The 19841-nt window shown below is 41.4% G+C and overlaps 1 protein-coding gene across 3 annotated transcripts in view; it reads right to left on the reverse strand.

Moving 5' to 3' along the window:
- Window positions 1-1383: 1383 nt before the first annotated feature.
- TFCP2L1 (transcription factor CP2 like 1) overlaps window positions 1384-19841 on the reverse strand; it is a 31801-nt gene continuing 13343 nt past the window's right edge. For 2 of the 3 annotated variants that reach the window (XM_056349467.1, XM_056349470.1), the window contains 14 exons: window positions 14527-14603; window positions 12846-12951; window positions 12466-12572; window positions 11729-11881; window positions 10732-10842; window positions 8934-9025; window positions 7634-7684; window positions 7470-7518; window positions 7280-7373; window positions 6304-6394; window positions 5555-5655; window positions 4396-4538; window positions 2274-2325; window positions 1384-1824 (listed from right to left, as the gene is read on the reverse strand). In XM_056349467.1, the coding sequence (XP_056205442.1) occupies window positions 1787-1824; window positions 2274-2325; window positions 4396-4538; window positions 5555-5655; window positions 6304-6394; window positions 7280-7373; window positions 7470-7518; window positions 7634-7684; window positions 8934-9025; window positions 10732-10842; window positions 11729-11881; window positions 12466-12572; window positions 12846-12951; window positions 14527-14603 (1265 nt within the window). In that variant the 3' untranslated portion in view covers window positions 1384-1786. The remainder of the gene's footprint in view (window positions 1825-2273; window positions 2326-4395; window positions 4539-5554; window positions 5656-6303; window positions 6395-7279; window positions 7374-7469; window positions 7519-7633; window positions 7685-8933; window positions 9026-10731; window positions 10843-11728; window positions 11882-12465; window positions 12573-12845; window positions 12952-14526; window positions 14604-19841) is intronic. The other variant, XM_056349469.1, reaches the window with a different exon arrangement.

The raw sequence follows: 19841 nt of genomic DNA on the forward strand, positions 1-19841 counted from the left end.
CTCAGTGTTTTTAATGAAAAAAAAAGGTTGCTTTTTCTCAATATTCTGCTGTTTATTTCTGTTGGGAAAACTTGAAACATGTTGGGTTTGTCAGAAAAATATCAGTCCGTGTCTGTCCGAATTCCTCCAGTGTCAGCTGGGAGCTGTAACTCACGGGCTCCATGTCCCCCTCTTTCCCAGAAGACTGGGTTCCTGGGCACCCCTCCAGCCTTCATGACGCACTCCCTCTTTGACTAACCCACAGTAAGAGCATCATGGGATCTGTAACCCAGCCAAAGAGCTCAGCCCTAAGGGAGACACAGCGCACATGGCACTTGAATGGTAATTTCTGAGGTCTGCAACAGTAGCTCAAAGTGATGCTGCTTTAAGGGCCAAATGGATTTAATTAAATGTTTCCATTTCAAAAGGCTAAAACATTTTATTCAGTGTTTTCCAACTGACAATTTCTCATTTTTTGAAAAATTTCCATTCCAGGAAAATTTTTGGTATTTCAGCCTTCCATCTCAATTCAGGATTAAATTAAATGTTCAAGTATCAGAATTTGATGCTATATGGACGTTCAGTTTGGGAAACAGCCTTATTAATTAGCTGCCAAAAGTGAAATTACTCCATCCATGCAAGAAGGGTGTGATCCAGTTTGCCTTTGACACGAGTGGAAGTCACTTTTTCAGCATCCCAAAAAACCAAGGGAGGGTGGAGCTGACCATAGTTGCAGATATTGGAAACAGGAATCAAGAATGAAATAGCAAGAATATAAGAAGCAGCAACTAAGACGATCTGTTACCTAGACTCAATCAAAACTCAGTTTTACTTTAGTAACAGGAGGAAAAAAAAAATCATTACGATTATAAAATCTAATTCCCAGTTACAGTCAAGATAGCAGTTAATTAACACTTTGTAAAGCAGAATAAATCCACAACATGAATTTTCATGAGCACTATAACTTTCAGTGTTCAAAACGTTTCCTCGGAAAAGCTTCATATACTCCATTCAGGGAGACTGCTGTAAAGCTAGAGATGTAATATGGTACTGAGCTGCTTGCCTCAGGTTGTCTGCCCTCCCTGGAACCCCGCACACTTGTTCTGTTGGATGACTATTACAGAAGCTCTGTCAGGAGGGACCAAGGTCTCTGGACTCTGAGCACATCTACAGGTGGAGAACAGCTAAAAGTGGGCTTCCAGAGTTGACACTCTGGGTGAGGACTGGGCACCAAATCCAGCCTCTGCATTGCCCAGTTTGGCTTTGGATGTAGCGCCAAGCCTGCCACCTCAGAGGGTGGAAGAGAAGCCCCAGGGAGCCTATGTCCATCAGCAACAGTGTGTGTGTTGAAAGCAAGAGAGCACTCAGAACAGTAAATAAATCAATTCGTCCAACCACGAGGGGTGTAGAGAATTGGGTTTTGTTTATCTTTCATTTCCCTTTAGCACAAGGCAGATGTTTCTAAGTAATAAGCAGAAACCTTGACAATTTTTAAGACTGAAGAGGAAGGGAGGGAGGAAGAAACACGTACAAGCTTTGAGGATGTTCTCAGCTCCACCTTAAAAAAAAACAAAACAACAAACAAAGCAAAAAAAAAAAACAAAACAAAAAAAACCCACCACAAACAAAACCACACACCACCAAAAATGTGTATCTGTAAAAGCAAGTTTTGTCCTTAAGCTGTTTGGTAATTCTTAGTTCATAGGAGCATTTTATCCTGAAGGTTCTTCATGTTTCCAGTCTAGGTTGTAGCAATCTCAGTGAGGCACTAAATTATAGGCTGTTAAAGTCTTTCTGTGTAGCACGGTCATTTTAAAATGATGTGGTAGCCATCATTGCTTTCAGCTGTAATAAAGAAATGCAAAGCATTTTTTCATTGCTCTTAGAAAACAGCACAAGACACAGAATTCCAAATTTTCTTCTTAGGTAGTTTGCACTCTTGTTCCACAACCCACTTAAGTAAATTGATGTTGAACATCTAGGTCAAAGCATTTACATAAGAAAATACAACATACAAACTATCATCTTCTATCATTTTACCCAAAGGTTTTCTGCTCATTTATGTCAGCGGTATCAATGGATTTATCAAAGTTTTGTAACAGCGTAACTGAGAGGAAAGCATAGATCAATCAGTATCACAGTGGAAGCTGATGCAACACCTTGACTTAAGCTATTTAAAAGATAAGATTACTTATCTTTTCAGAGGAACAGGACGGGGTTTGTGATAATGTTTAGTGCAACTGAAAAGAGAAATTATCTTTAGAGCCACATGTAATAGTAGCAGCAATACATACCTTTTAATGTGCTGATAACAAAACAAGATTCATCTTGGAAGTTTTGCACCATCTGAAGGGCAGAAGGAAAAAAGACAACACAAAATATTTTACCAATTAAACTCAAGTTTCTTTTAGTGCTGGTATAGACTTTACAGGAGAGGTATCAAACAAGATTTGGTGTCTAGTCCTACACAGTCCTGAGTAATCCTGCCCATAAGATTATTAAAGTGCATGACTGATTAATTAAGGTCCTTGCAGCTGCTAATGTGCTTAAGAGAAGCTCCTGCTAAAGTGCTTACCTGGAACTGATCTAGCTTGTTCAGCACTTTACCATCCTCTTTGCAGCTCTTGATCCTGCAAGTTCTTACATTGCTCCAATTAGTCTATTAAAGACCATGCTCCTAATTGCCTTCAGTGAAGCTATACTAGTTTAGACTGGATGAAGACAGTCCCTCTCCTAAAATCTAATGATGGTAACGCACATCCAGCTGAATGACGAAGCTCAACTGAATGAACGTTAGCATCTGAAATATTATCTGGAGGTGGTCAGCCCTGAGAAACAGACCCCTTGCTGAATGAAGGACTATTGTTACTGAAAAGCCATAGCAGCAGCGTCCACCTGGTTATTTTGACCAGACATTAGTATACATGCTTGCAGGAATCATTTACCTGTTTGTATTTTGTTGAGGCACAGGAATCTTAATGAAACTGCCATGAGAGGCAAGGCAGATCATGGGAAGCAAGATCAGTATCTAAAGCAATTTGAGTTATTCATGAGAAACAACTAGATTTTCAAAACACAAGCAGCTTCTAGTGAGGCCCCTAACTAAAGGGGCGAGTTAAGAGATTCAGCTGATTTATCCAATCTGAAATGCTCATTTAAGCTTCACCCCTAGTCAACGCTTCCTCCCAATTTAGAGTAGCTGTGCAGGACAGAGGAAGTGAATTACCTTCAGGTGTCTCATACAGTTGAAGCAGATGCTGGACACCTAACTTCAGAGGTAAGGTGACCAGAATCTCCCTGATCAATTCAGAAAGTCAGGCTTTAAGCAAAAGCCTTCTCCAAGCTATAGAGTATCATTCAAGTAGAGCACTTTCCAGCTGTAAATTCTTACACCAAATATCCTTTTCAACTTAGACTAATCTCCCTATTCTCTTTTGGGTTTAACATCCACTCCCTGCTCCTGCAAATCAAACTTCACTGGCTAGTCTGTGTGTCTGTGCCTAATGATGCATGAAGTACATTCACAGAGTGCCTCACTCTTGCCACTATAGTACTAGAACAAGAAAAGAATTATTAAAAGAGCAATAACATTGTTAATAATTGACTTAAATCCTTATACCCAAGCTGGTTCAGGCAATTCCCCTATCAAGAGTTGCCTCCAAGCACTTTACATCCATAAAGCATCAAGGTTTCAGATTTAATCAGGCTGAAATAGCAAGGAAACTTTAGGAATAAGCATTACAGCCTTCAATTTAGGCTCCAGTTGAGACCTATGCTCTGCTTCATTTGTTTTAACAATGTTTCTTATAAATGAAGCTCCTTAAGTGATTCCGGTGCATGAATGAGTAAGTAATTGGGTGGGGGCAGGGGGAGAAGAAGAAGAAGGGTAACTCACTATTAACCTGCCAAGTTAATGCAAAGAACTAAATTAAGCCATCATATAATGGGACACAAACAGCTAGAGGTCCATTAAATTATAGTGTGCACTTACGCAGCACTAACTCTGACCCAGTGGCTGTAATCACTGGCCAAGATGTAAGACTAATTGCCCTACAGATTTTCAAACTTTCCTTCTTTAAGAAATTTTCCTATTTTAAAGGTTCTCACATTAGAACCTCACTTCAAAATTTCTTTAATTAGCCAACATGAAAAGGAAGTGAGTTTTGTTGTGTTTGGGTTTGTTTAAAAAACAAACAAACAAAAACCTCTTTTACAGAGTGAAGATCTCAAAACCACACCAGAATCAATGGTATGCATGAATGATTTGCTTTAAGTATTTGCTTTAACTTGTTGGGGTTAGTAACCTTGTAAAGCTTCCTTGCCTTGACAAGTCATTCCAAAACATAAAAGGTCATTCTAACTTCGAGAAGTCAAACAACTGTTACAGCTCTGACAGTGTTTGCATTAACCCCTTACCTCATTGCTCACTAATACATGGATCCCGGTGGGTCCCTGCCGATAGATTCGGTTTATCTGCTGTGGAGAAATGCTGTACAAGTTTGCAATCTTCTCAATTAATTCCAGCGTGGTCAATTCTTCCAAGAAGATTGCATGATATACTGCAACAAGTTGAAAGTAATTACAGAATTAGAGTAACTACAGAATAGCAACTACAGATAACACCAAGATGCTCAGTATCAACAACCAAATGGGTTTAAGATGAAGGTTCAAATCCTGACAGTAGATAAACAAGTATAGTACCTTCAAAGCAGCCCCCAAATGTCCAGCTTGATAATTTGTAGAAAAATACCCAGTATTTGGGTATTTGGATGGAGCACGCAAATAAAGCCCACAACACTTTTGCCCAGAGGAAAACACAGGGACTAATGGCAACACGTGTCATGGGGCACAAAAAAAAAATCCTTTCAAAGTTGTTAATACTTTTGGATAATCTACTTTTATTGATTTTGACATTTTAAATCAGATGCAATTAAACAGTAAAACATATAATACTATGTTACACAAAAGTACTATTTTATTAGATGCTATCCCACTGATCCCATGGGCACAAACTAAAGACTACAACGTATCAAATAACTGTAGATGACAGCATTATTTTTTAAATCAAATCCAAATGGTAGAAACAACCAGGTAGAAAAGCTGTGCCTGGTTAATACTGTGTTCAAGAACCAAGGGCGATTTCTATTCTCCTTCAATCGTACCTCACGTCATGAGGGATAGTTAAGAACAGTGAGTCCCCAAAGGCTTTAAACTTCCAAGAATTAGAACCTCACTTTAAGACATATAGACCTTCCCTTTCCCAGAATATTTCCAAACAAGCCATAATTTAAAGTAAATTACAGAAAGGAAGGTAGTTCTTAATGCCATGGTCCCTATTAAGAACTGATCAGAGATTTTGCTGTGGCATTCTGTAGACAGCTTATAGCTTGGGTCTGTTCCCCGGGCAGAAGGTATCAGTTGGAATCTGTAGCCCTGAAACTAACCCAAGTGGCAGAAGTGGGATAAACAGGACCCCATCAAACACTCTGGGCGCCAAGCTGTCCTACGCAGGAGTTCAGGCAGAAAGCATTCTCACCAGCTAAGTGTTTAACAAAAACCATACATAAAAACTTACCACAAAGACTGCCATCTATAGTTTCTCGTTTTTGGTGGAGATGGGACCTGTTTTGCTCTGGTTCTTGACAGACATAAATTGTCATCTTGGGCCTTACATTTCTACAGATTATTAAAAAACAGTAATGAGTTATTTAGCAGATCTAAAATTGTTCCAGTCTGCTACCAAACCATGAGAGATGGAACCATGCAGGCTGTGCATAAATAACCAGCTATTGGTGACTAGATGTCTTAGGAGGTCTAGTAAGAGCTCCCTGGGAGGTGACAGTACAGTGCAGAGCACCTTAGTCACTTCAGGATCAGACGAGAATAAACAGTTTACAGCACTTGCCAAGCAGCTCATCATTCCTGCCTTTACTGAATTGAATCCTGCCTAGCTGTAGAATTTATGATGTTATTGCAATAAAAATAGGTTTAAGAGCCATTTGAAGCTCCAGGGGTTGGTTGGTTGCTTTTGCTACCGGTGATGCAGATGCAGCACAGAGTATCGCAGGCTGTGTCTCATGCAAAGTGGATGGAAGCTATCAGCTGGTAGCAAATACACCACTGGAGATCCACATTATGATGCTTCCTCTCAGCAACATTTCTGAGCTGTGCTTGGATTTGATCTCCAGCCTCTGAGATGACCTCTTAAGTGTTAAAAAGGAAGTCTAAATGCTACAGCTCCAGGATTAACTTCTAGTTAACACTAAAATTACCAAGGGATGCTGCCATAACAAAAAAAAAAAATAGGAAGGAAGAAGTACAAACCTTCCTTTGATTGCATTAAAGAGCCGAATTCCATCAGCAGGCCCACAGATTTGAACAAAATCTTCTTTGGACATCTTCAGTAAGTCAGCACCTACATATTTCAAATTGATTTTTTTTCAGAAGTTAAGCAAATCTTAGCTTCCAAACTGTGGGTATGGGCAGCAGGAAAGGGCAGAGGGAGAGAATCAATAAAGCTCAGACAGATTTGCCCAGTGAAGTTGCAAATTCATAGAGGTGTACACTGCAAATCAATCTTGTGAAACAGAAAGCTAGAAGCTGCCAAAAGAGTAGTGCTGCACTGGAAGGTATTCTAGCTAACTCGGAGACAAGTCAGATATTTAACATTGGCCCTTAAATGGCCCAATTTGCTTTAACAGCCATGTTACCAGGTTATTTAATCATGTTGCAACTCAGAGAGGCTCCTCAAGGTTTCAGCATCTTTAAAAATTCCCCTTTCCACCACCTTACTGCTGTGTACAACTACCTAATGGGAAGGCACCGTGAAGACAGAGCTGCAGGTGGAGTCAGATGCTTCTCAAAGATGCACAGGGACAGGATGAAAGGCAACATGCAGGAGATGGAAGATGGGAAACACTGATTAGGTATAAGGCAAAAGCTTTTTCACTGTGAGTAATCAAATTTTTGAAGAGGTCACTTGGAGAGATTGTGGAAGTTGCAGCTTTGGAGATACTCAAATGCAACTGCACAAGGCTCTGGGCTTGCTTCATTAAATGCAATCCCCTGCTTGAAGTCAAGTCCTCTCCATCTTAATTTATTCTGTTCCATCTTTAATTATTCTATATTTCTACAGACTGTTTTGGCAAATGCTAACTAACGTAAGAACAAAAGAACAGCCACACTGGATCAGACCAGTGATCCCATCAACAGTGGCTAGCAGCAGATGCTATTGGTAAGAAGCATAAGCTGCACTTACAAAAGAGAATAAAGACAAAATAATTGGACTATTTAAACTCACCCGAAAAACTTGAGAAGAGTCTACAGAATGGAGAGAACCTATTACGATGAAGCCACTGCTGGGCATCTTGAATAGAAGCAGAAGGAAGGAGATGCTACATTGCAAAAAGAATAAGAAGGTCTTGAAATGAACTGTTCACCAGTGTCCTAAAAAAGAAAAGCACCACATTAACATGATCTCAAGTACTTACATCATTGCTGGGAGGCAGGAGCTCCACTTGGTGGGTTGGAGAACTGTTGCTAAAAAAGATTATATAAAGTTGGAAGAGAAAAAAAACATTATTTTAAATTTTACATTGCAGTGTTCATCCTCTTCCCCCTCCTCCATTTGACTCAACTGTCACAAGTTACATACCAACTGGGCTGGCTTTTTTCTCTATCAGATTGTAAAAAAGGCGTCCAAAATCTGGACCAAGAAAAGAAAAGAAGAAAAAAAACACTCTACTTGAGCCTTTTGTTGGAGAGTTGAGGTCCTACTCAACACTGCGAGAAAATCTCAGTTTAGTGACCTCATTCAAGCTTTTCCATACGGGTGACCCACTTATATGACACCAAAGCAAAGAAGTTGTAACCTACAGGGTGACTGAACTCAAAGTTTCTATGATCCAGAAATCCCCCAACTAAATCCACTGTCTAATAATGATTCTTCACAAAAATTGAATAAGGACCTTGTAATTCAACTCTGGTGTTATCTTAAACATGGCAAATTGCAATTTAACTATATTACACAAAACCACATTTCTACTAAATCCTCCTAAAATATAGAGGGGACTTCAACACGTCAAGGATTTTCCCTAAGAGTTAATAATCTACCACTGGAGGAAAACGCTTGACAGATCTCTCTACTAACACCAATTTTTGTCATTTCAGTGTTCGTCATTATTCACAGGCTGAGGTCACTCATTGAAAATTTGCAATACAACATTGATTAATTAATAAGCTGTATGGGAAGGCAACAAGGCTGCCTAGAGTCTTCGAGGAGGAAAAGAAAGGCCTGCACCAATTCCATGGGGAAAGTATGTTGCAGGGAGGACTCAGAAGCACCGAGGGACCCTGCTGTGTGCTTCTGTCATCAGCTATCATCTTGGGTGTTTCAGGACCACTAAAACTGTTCCTTTATGATGGTTATATTAATGAATTAAACATGCCTCCTGTTAGCCCTTTGTTCTCAAACAGATTCTCAAAACCCAGGCCGTTTTGCCCAACAGGATTTCTTTACATCCCCTTCAACCGGGAATCCAGCACCCCAAACTACCTCAAGACAGAAAGGAAGGAAGGAATACCAACTCTGAAGAGGTAGTGAAGGCTAAAAGCCTCTCACACTTTTGTTAGAAGATACTGGGAATTGCTGCTACAGGGCATGCCATGTTCTCTGACCTCCATAAAAGAAGAAGAGAGGAAATTCATGGCAAGAATTGACCTGGTGTCACCTCCTAGCCACCACGTAAGCAGCAGACATACAAACAGTACTCTGTGTCACAGGGAATTCCTGGATGGAAGGTCTTAAAAGGCTTTGTGGGAAATACTTTCCCCTTTCTAGGAAGGGTGGTCCTCGACCTCTTCTTCCAGGGTATGAAACACATGGACACACCAAACACATGCACACAAAGGCTACCATATCAACAGGAAAGATAAAGCATTTATTTGTTACATACCCATCTCCAAGGTTGAAGCTGTTGGGAGAACTGTTGTAGCTTGGAGATGGAGCATTGTTCATTTGATAAGGCACATCTGGCCAGGGAGAGCACTGTTGGAAGAAAGGCATCGGGAATACTTTCATAAGGATGGAAATAAAGGATTTGATTCTCCCCTCATACCACAGTCATGCTGTTGCCACACCACTAACTTCAGCTCATCACCCCTGCTGGGAGGAGGAGACGAGCCATGGATTTTCTACACTGCTCTCCAAGCGGGCTGTCAGGGGGCCAGATTGATTCCAGTTGTGCATTCCACATTTCTCCCATTTCACAAAGCCTGTCCCCAAATAACACTGGGCCAAAGTGTGCACAGCTGTAAGTCAGAGCAACGCCAGTAAGTCAACTCAGACTGAAGGCAGCAATGATACAGAAATACCCCTGGTCTCAATTATAAATCCCTAATTAAATCCAGGCAAGAGTGACAAATACGCTCCAGTGGCATTGCTTCAGGTTTATACCAGTGAAAGAGCAGAATCTGAACCAGCCTGCTAAAACCCCTGGCTATTAGTCAAAGAGCTCGAGTTATAAATGGGTATTACATGGAGAAAATTTAAGATAGACAGACACAAAGCTACTAAAAGCCTTCACAAATATAGGTCAAACTCTGTATTCCATCACAGTACTGTAAAACCAGAGTAACCCAGCTAGAATTGGTGACTGTTCTGAATTTAAGCCACTGTAATCAGTAGAAGAAATCTAGCCCTGTGGAACCCCCTGCCATTGAGGGCTCAAGAATACAGTCTGTAGTATCCTTGTTTGCAATGATAAAAAGACAAGTGTAGCTTTAGAGTGTTATCATCTCCACAAGCCCTAGCAAATATTTAACTCTTTGGCAACCCACATTTCCCCATGCAATATGTCAAAGTGCACCAGAGCTCACAGGGAGAGTTCGGGATCTGCCAACTCAGTAGAATTAGGTCTGTGTACACAAAAGCCTTGTTAAAAACCACCACACTGAATTAGAAAACATGATGGTCACTCCTGACAACGTGAGGAAAACCAAGTGGGAGGGACTGGATCTCGCAAGCAAGAAGTTCATTTAAATTAAGAAAACCCCCTCATTTTTAGAAGTCCAGCAAGCCATTTCAAGAAAACAAGAACTAAATCAAGTGACAAGACATTCCCACAGGGATACAGAACAGCACTTCTAGACCACTGTCTTATGTCCTGTTGCTCAGCAATTCTGCAGCCTAGGATAAACTTATGTATACATCTTGGTAACGTCAGGGAGGGGTAGAAACACATACATCTCTAGCCAGATGCACCAGAATATAAGACATTGAAAATATTCCTAGAGTACAAGCCAGAATCTTCTCAGATCTTGCATGTGATAGTAGCTTCAGAGGCACATTCACAGAAAAACAGATTAATAATTTAATCAGAAATCTTATTCATCTGTTCAAGTGTCCCATCTCCAGCATGAGCTTTTGACAGACAGTTCTGAAGAAAATACCTCATACAACTGGCATCTCAGTGCCATGACAAGTACCCAAGAGCAGAGCAGAAAGAGAAAATGTTTCTTTCAAAGCTAGGCTGTTAAGGGATGGTTTATAGCCTGAAACATAAGAAACATGGACATTTTTTATAGACTTCAGCAGTGAGAAACACTTTGTAATTTCACTCTGCTCCCAATTCCAATCAAATCTGGGCATATGTGTCTCTACAAGAGAATCTACAGTGCTCAGTAAGACCGCATTTTATCTCAAATCTATATCCCAACATGCTGAAGTAGTACAATGTGTCTAAAACGCTTTACCTCTGTGAGAATAGTTGTCTCATAGGAAGGCTGATACTTCTCCTTCTCTTGGGTGGTCTTCTTCTCCATTTTTTCCCTGTCAGTCTTCTGTTTTCTGTCTGCTCCTTTAGGCTATAAGCACAAGCACAAGCTTTCCCTTATGCCAAGTATTACAAGTTTGGAGACAGAGGCCAAGAGATATTTTTTTTTTCCTAATCTGCTCACAAGTCTCCATAAGATTTATGGGGACTCTACATAAGGAACAAGATCAGATCTGCATTCTCTAGACAAAAAAAATTAGACAAGCATCTCTACTGTTTCTAAAACATCCCTCATTAACGCCTGTTGCAATTCCAAAATATGCTGACCACAGCCCTGAGATTTGATACCAACTATTTCAGACCATAAGGCCCATGCACCTCAACCGGTACTTGTACCATTTCTCCAGGAACAGGAAAGACACTGCTCACAGGAGCAAAACTGGAGCAGCAGATCCTTTGAGATAGCAGGCCTATGAAAACCTTGTTGTTGAGTGGCTACAGTTCTGCGAAGCCCAGACTAGGAGCTACAGAGATGCTTTCTGTCTGAATCTTTCCCTCCTCCAGGTAGCATGGAGAGGAACGCTGCTACAATAAAAAAGAGGGTATTTGAGATCTTCAAGATGTACTCTCGTTCATGAAGGACTGAAAGAAACTGGAGATGCCATCATGTCTCCATTGCCTAGGAGCACCAGAATACAGTGGATACCCTAAATAGCTCAGTATTTGTAGAGTGTTCAAGGCACAATGGACTAGTGTAAGTCTTGGTGCAGCACTTGGGTCATCTCATTTTAACTAGAATTGCTGTGTAGCTCAGTGTTTAGGTCGCTTTGCGTGCAAGAGTCCTGTTCAAGATCTTGAGCATACTTGGTTAAAAGTCTGTTCTTTTACTCTGCTATTACATCACTCCTACAAAATTTACAAACTGCATATTTCTGAGTCTTAATCTAGTTGATGACAAAGCCAAAACTACCTCATACCTTGAACACTTTGATCTGGCAGCTTGCAGAATGCAAGTGTTCTGTGTATTCACCATTTTCGTTCTGCTTAAAGGTGTCGATTTGCACCCGGAAGGGCACCCCTTTCTCTCCTCCATGCTTCCGTGGAGTAAATTCTGTGCTGATGCAATGTACCTGGCAAAACAAAAGCTGTGCTTATCTCTGGAAGCTGTGCAAATCTGAATTTCAGATTTTGTTTGAACATGAGGTTTTGGCTCCTTCCAAGAAACAGAGAGGCAGAAGAGTTCATACGTTTTCATTTCTGTTCCTCAGGACAAAACAACTAGAAGAACAAGCAGCCCAGAAAGAAACAGGGCATCAGGAAAAGCATCCTTGAACTTAAGCAAATCCCACATACAGATTAAAAACAGATAGTTGGTGTTTGGGATGAGAAACGCTCATGAAAGAAAAACAAGCAAAACTAACAGGTTGTGAACCATTTCCTCCAGACAAAACCCATGCTTAGAAAGCAACGTGAATTATTTTCTTTTCCAAAAGAAAATCCTAGCTATAGCAGGTAGTACTCCAAAGCTAGCAAGTTGCTAGCAAGCTGGTTTAGCAATTACCCTACAAATTAATTATACATGATTGTCATGTGAGTTTGTGTATTATCATTAGCATCTTTCTCTCTTCTTCATGTCTTGGCTTCCTTAACTCTCCACATCTTTATAAGAGATCTCGCCATTGTGTTTGTCACAAAAATATCACTTCTCTCTTACCTGAATGAATGCTGAGGCTCTCTTTGATGGATCCCACAGAAATTCAACAGTGTTCAACTGGGTTGGGCTGGCCCTGGGATCCAAGATACCAACTGACAGCGGAATATCTGTAGAAGAAAACCCCTAAAATTTTAAAAATATTAAATTGAAGAAGAGAAAGCATTTCCATACAATCACAAGATGTATGTGAAAAGCTAATCCACCAACAATATATCTATTTGGGACCTACAGTGCTAGATCACCTTCCCACCCAAAGACATACAGGATTCCTAAGAGAGTAAGATACAAAAAAAACCCTAAACATAGATGCAAACAATCCATACATCATTCAGCATCTCATTTCCAAACACCGCACAGGAATCATAATGAAATAGTCTCACCTATATCAAGGATGCGGTCCCCAGGACGACTCCACCTCCAGCCCTCAAGCTGCTGATGCTCTGTGTACTGCAGGCGTCGATCATGGAAAACTACACGAATTATGCTCTGTTAAGAAAAGATAGCAAGATGAACAACGTGATCCAGAGGCCCTTCTCTCGAGATGACTTTGGTTTTCCAGAGTAGAAGCAAAAGCTGATCTGTTATGTTTCTCACCCCAGTTCAGGAGGAGAGTAGAGGGTCTACCTAAGAGACCCATCACCATGTTTAATGAATTCCTAAGGGACCCCCGAGTAAGAGAGCAACACACTTTCCCCTTCACAGGGCATTTCTACACTACATAACTACACTGCATAACGCAGCCCTGTACAGCTTTCTGGGATTTGGTCTGGAAGCACTATAGCAACGTCCACCTAATCTCAGGTGTTGTGCCATGTAAACATTGCTGTACTGCCTCCATACCCAAAAACAGCTCACATGGGGGTAATATTTAATGTGTCTGTACCATGGCCAACCCCAGTATATCCCAGTCTGATTAACAAATGCGAAAGCCAGCTCACCTGTCCCTGCACCGGGGGAGCTGGCATGCCCAGACACCTTGTCAATGGGAATTAAACTTGATTCCAGCCATTAACAGCCAGTCATTGGATTTTCCCCCGTGTGGTTAAACAAGTATAGAATAGGAAAGCTTCTGTAACAGGAGTATTTTCATCTCTGGTCTGCAATGGTGCAGCCACCTCAATAACTGGAGAAAAAAGGCTGGAATAAGGGCAGACAAGTCCAAAGTACTCCTAACTAATATATCCTTTTGCATATTCAGATTGCTACACTTGTGTGAGTTAATGACAACTTACATCCCAGTTTCTCAAGTCCATGCTCCTGCTGGGACTTCCATTTCAAATGAGTGAGCAATTTTTGCCAATGAACCTGAGAAACACCCCAAATCAAACCCTAGCTCCAAGAAGCAAGTAAGCCACAGTGGAAATGCCTGCAAAATTGGAACCCCAAACCACATGCTTCCTGAAATGGGCCAAAAGACAAATTGAGAACTGCCTAAACTTGAATCCAAATTTTGCAACTAGTCCCCACTTCTCAAAAGAAATCCTGAGGCAGAACAGCCAAGAATTGGGGAGAGGAAGGCTTGAAGGTTGGATCCAGAACCAAAGTCTGGACCAAAGTTTTTGAATTTGAACTGTTTTGGGAGTGGGGGAAACCACAAAAAAATCCCCCAAACTAAACGATCAAGTTCTAGATGTTCATAATCATGCCCATTACCAAAGTAAACTGGAGCTATGTAGAATCTGCATGGCAGAATGATATAAACACCAGGATCCTCCATTTGACATGTAACAACCCAGGCACGTTGCTGGGGTTAAGAAGGGAGACAAGTCTGCCTCTCAGCAGTTTTGACCGTGTTCACCTCTGAACTTTGGGATTCCCCCGAATCCAATATTCACAGTGAAACTCTGGGGTCATGATCACAACCAGAATAAAGGTTCCCCTGAAGCCCTGTAAAGCCAAGCCAGATAGTCCCATGAAACTAGCACTCAATGACTCCATCAGCCCTGCTCCCATTAAAAACAATGGCAAAGTATTTTCCATTGTCTCAGTGTGAGCAAAGTCAGGCCCTTCATTAGAGGCTGTATGTAGTAGCAGGAAGAAAAGAAATCTATTTCTCCTTACCTTTACATATTTTGTGTTTAAATCTTGAAACTCTCCCAATTTCCTATTCTCAAGTAGACGGATTTCATAAGACTGACCTAGAGTTTAAGGAAACATTTCCAAGGTGTTTAATATGTTGTAGCAATGAGAGAGTCATGCTGGCATTTAAGTGGCTAATAAAGCATATGTTTGATCAGGGAAAACTCATTTTTTGGTAACATAATGCATTTGCCCCAGTAATCGAGTAGGCACTAAAGCACAGCAGAAATCCAAGGGGAAGGTTTATCTTTTGGCAGCTAAAAGCTCTCAGTTAAGGGCATCGATCCTTTCTGTCTCCCGGGGTGCTACAGTTTTCTGGTCACCTTTCAGAGAGTCAGCAAGAAATTCAGGGCAGTTGTCTCCCCAGGCTATATGGCTCTAACAGCACTGCCTTTGCTTGTACCTTCTGCTGAAGCAATGGTTGTGTGAAGAGCTGCTGGCACAACAGGTCTAGGCACTATTCTGCAGAGGAGGCAACCTGAGCAAACTCTTGCCACCTTCAGGGAGCAGTCAGGCCTGTAAGGTGTTTTGGTGAACCAGAAATAAAAGATTTGTTCCATAAGGCCTTGAACGTGGCTGCCCAGGGCACAAATACCCCTTCAGACATGCACATGAAAACAGCAATGGGTATTACAGTGTGTGCAAGGACCAGTGCTGGGAAAGAGAATTCATGCTTCAGCACCCCTCCACCCTCAGCGTAAGGAATTAGCCAGTTCAGTAGAATTGGTTTCTGAAATAACACCTCCCTCCAAGCCTGACAGCAGACAAAAGAGAATGATGTCTCAATAGCTTACACATAAATGGCTAAGACACCACGAAAGTTCATCGTATAGGGTCAACTCTTCACAATAAACCTACAGCCGGTGCAGAGGCAGGACAGGATCATTAGGATTAACGGAGCATATGTATACCTCATAGCCGGTTTTTCTTGTTCATCTTGCTATCCTCCCTTTTACTGAAAAATGTACAGGGTATGACAGAGCAGGCACCGAGAAGGAGATCAGTTTGGATTTTCTGGCTCAACCAGTATCTCTGCAGGACCGCCCTGCAGAAAACTGCAAAGCAGATCTATCTCCCTCTAAGCAGTTGCTGCCAGCAGAGACAAAAAAATGCTATATTTCTGGATCTGGATCTAGAAATAGAAGACTTACAACAGCAGATGTGTCAGAAGGGCACCGTGTTTCAGGCAGGTTCCCTTTTGGGAATCCTAGCTTTTCCAGTTGCCCACGTGAGTACAGACCCTATCGCTACAGCACCAGGATAATGGTGCTTATTCAGCTGGCTGGCAGGAAAAGAAAAAAAAAAAAAAGGACAAGAGAGGCCATATTGAAGCCCCAAATGTTTGCACAACACTCCTACTCGTGTCAACAGGAGTTCTGCAAACAGGAAACGACCCTTGAATCCAGCAAGTGGCTTAGGGCATGGGTAGAGGGGAGAAGAAACCGTATGAAGTACCAAATTAAGCACTGGATGCATGCATAGATCTTAACCCATCTCTTTGCACATAAGCAAACCAAAAATGACAACAGTGACCTTCCTTTGAAGGCTGCTGGACAACAGAAGTGGCTTTTGTAAATCACAGTTGTGAAACTGAGGTCTTCCACACTTTAACTCAAGAGACTTTCTGATGTTCCCACTGATAGACATTAATATTGTTCACTTGACAGTCTTCAGAGATACGTACGTATCTCCCCGCATAATCAATACTGTTGCATTATCATAAAAACATCAGGTTCAGGTTCACAACACTGGTTTTCTCTCATAGAATCATAGGACCATTTAGGTTGAAAAAGACCCTAAAGATCGTTGAGTCTAACCATTAACTCAGCACTACCGAGTCCACCATTAAACCATGTTCTGAAGTGCCACACGGGCTGTACTACGTACCCGTGTATATACCACATGTGTGTATCTCTTGTATGAAGTACTTGGCTGCTCAGTGCCTCGCTTTGGGGATAGATTTCACCAGCTATAGGGCAATACAGTTAAGTGCCCCAAATTTACACAGCCAAGCACGTCTTGCATTAACAGTTCATTCCCATGCAAAAATAAGGCTAACTGATCGTTATAGAAAATTAATCTAGGATTTGAGACCATGAGAGTCCAAGAGGTAGTAAAAAACATCTACAGCTGTATTCAGATGGGGTAGCAGGGACAGAGGAAGAAGTGGCATGAGCTGTACTATAGAGGAAGGCAATGATAGAACCAGAAGCACTGCCACCCGTTCAGCAAGTATCTTAGGAATGAGCAGGTTTTGGGGACACCTTTGTGCACTGATAAACTCCTAATCTTTGGTCAGCCTGATTTGCTTATTTGTAGTTCCAATGAGGCAACAAAATAACAGGGACAAAAACATCGGCCATGTTCCTGTCAAACTAGGATCTATCACTCAAAAACTCCGCAGCATGCACCTTTCAACCACTTGCATGGGATAGGAACAGTACCACAACCTGGCACCGCACATCTCCTGACGGGAGTGATTCAGTTTGGATGGAGTTCAAAACAGATTCTGCCTACTGGTAAAAAAGAAACTGTAGTGGAGACAGAGTTAATATTAAATGGAAAGCCAAAGAGGGAATAAAATGTTTTCATGAAAGATATGTGGGTCATCTGATGTAAGCCCTGGAACTTGGTTTACACCACAAAAAAAAAATAATCAGTCAAAATGGTCATTTGTGCTAACTGCTTTCCCTTTGACCTCTGAATGTTTAACTCCAGTTACTACACAGAACTGTTATCAAAACAAGGCTGCTCCCAGCCAGGCTTCAGAAAACACACAGTTTATTTCCCTCTCTGTGGAACTCTGTCAGTGACAATTATGTCCTAATTCCTCACAATTCCTTTATGTATAAAAGTTTTGGTATTTATTTTGAAAAATTAATTCTCCCTACAACTTATTCCAGCAAATTCACTGCTTTGCAGCTCATGGTACCCGTAATTCATTGGTATAGCATGGACAGCATTCAGATACTGGTACTTTCATAGCACCAAATTGCTTGGATTATATTTTTTTCCTTGAAAAATACCTTCCAAATCTTGTTTACCCTATGTTCTCCACCACTGCTACCAGCAAAGCTCCTGAAATGGTGAATTACGATCTCAGCCTTATAATTAGAACAACTGCAGGGAAAAAAAGCCCTAAAGAATCAGTACTTGGATGTTAGAAAACAAGATTCCATTGTAAAATAAAGGGAGTAACAGAGACCTAACCTCAAGAAAGCTGAAGTCCCCCTGGTGTCAACGAGGGCAAAGAAGTCACTCAAGGCTCTGGTACATGATCATCCATGAATCCTGCATCACTGACTCACCAGCACTAGCAGGCATAAACTGGCAGTTTTCTGCTAAAACTAAATCAGTAACAGATCATTCTTACTTGGGTATCAAAATCTGTAAAGAAATGTGGCTGCAAGCGTGACTAAAACAAACTGTATTCCCAGTTGCCGAGACAGACTGCAACTAGCTAAGCCCAAAACAGACAGCTGAAATATGGAGAGCTCCCTATACTGAGTTTTTCCATCTGTCTCAGATGGAAATACATATTAATACAGGTTAGACTACATCTTTCTGAGTCATCGCTTGGTTGTAAAGCTGGAGACAGCAGCAGAAGGTACCAACACTGAGATTCTGCAACGATGTGATTGAACGATCTGACCTTGACCAGGGTCGTATGTGATCCTCAGCTGCCAAGGGTTTAACATCCACGGGGCTCCGATGGAAAGAAAAGCCTGAAGAACACATCTACGGCAATGGAGAGCAGCGGCAGCTTTAGAGCAGCCCCACTTGACCCAGATGACATGCAAGACTGCTGAATGCTAGTCTTAAGCCCAGTGCTCAAGGCCAGCAACTTGCTGAAACCCCTTTCCCTCCGTGCTCTCAACGCTGGCCATAGTGGCACCACCACAGGCAGCACAAGTCCAAGGTAGCTTCAAAGCTGGCAGTGAGCTGAGTCTCTGCTCGTACTGTAATATTGGGTGCAGGCACACAAGGGCACCTAAAGCATCCCTGCCACTATGTGCAAGCAAATCGCCAGCATGGCCAAAGCGGCCTCCCGCCTGCCTGGGCGACCCGGTGCTCCCCTTGCACACAGCCTGATGCAACCCTTCTTCCCTACCTCAGGCAGAGAGCAGTACGGTAATAAATTTTTAGAAAACCACAGTAAATTCCTGAGATGCAATTTGTCTCCTGGCTTCACTGAAAGCTTCAGGGGCACCAATAAAAACCTGGGCGGGTGATGATACACTGTAATTTGTATTTTGAACAGACATTCCCTGAGCAACAGCAAATTTATGCAATCTCCTCCTAGGCTAGAGTTTGAGCAACTCTGCTTTACAAACAAGAGTAATATCCAGCAAAGTAGTAACCACCCAGGTCCAGAGAGTTCCTGCTTGGTGATTCTTAAACAATTGCATCTATCTTAAAGAGGATTTATAGACCGTTTACTTTTTAACCTTTTATTGCCTTTGGTAATTAACACACATTAAATGCAGGCATGACCACTTCATTTGGGGACCAAAGGACAAAAAGTCAACAATCTGCTATGGATGAAAAATAATTTAGTTCAACATGGAAATGCTTTCACCTGCTCAAAAGGTGCAAGCCACAACAGCTTAACTGATTTCCATTGCTGGAATTTAGTCAGCCATCAGGAATTTTAGGCAATTTCTGATTATAAAAGGTTATCGTTATTTCAAGCTCAAACTTACATTTTGTTCAAAGATAATTTGCTATACAGCCACACACAAAACTTGCTTTTTTTTGTTTTGGCATTACGTTTCAAGATTACATTCTGTTTTGGCATTACATACTTGTACTACACATTTTGTGGTTTTCTGCATGATACACCGATATGATACACTAATTCCCAATTAGGATGCTGGTGTTCCAGACCAATATGACTCAAGCCTTACTTAATCTAGCCAAGTAGTCTGCTTGCCTTTCCAGCAGTTAATTAAACCCTAACCTTAGAGTAAGCAATAGCCCCAACAAAAATCTGTGGAAAAAACAACAACAACAACAACAAAAAAAACAGCTGCAAGTCCTCTTTCTCAGAATGGATCCACACAGCACTAGACAGAACCAGCCTGGAAACTGTTTGATTATTAAGCCAAGCTGGCCAATAAAAATTCCATTTAGCAACTTTATATGGACATCCTAAATAGCGCACAGATAAAGGCAAAGGAATGCTGACAGTCAAATGCAGCACACAGTAGGGAGAAAAAAAAAAAAAAAAAAAAAAAAAAAAAAAGGTAAGCATTTATCCTCCCAAACCGAAGCACATCCAGCAGGCAGGAGGATCA

The sequence above is a fragment of the Falco biarmicus genome, chromosome 8, assembly GCF_023638135.1.
Source record: "Falco biarmicus isolate bFalBia1 chromosome 8, bFalBia1.pri, whole genome shotgun sequence".
Classification (NCBI taxonomy): domain Eukaryota; kingdom Metazoa; phylum Chordata; class Aves; order Falconiformes; family Falconidae; genus Falco; species Falco biarmicus.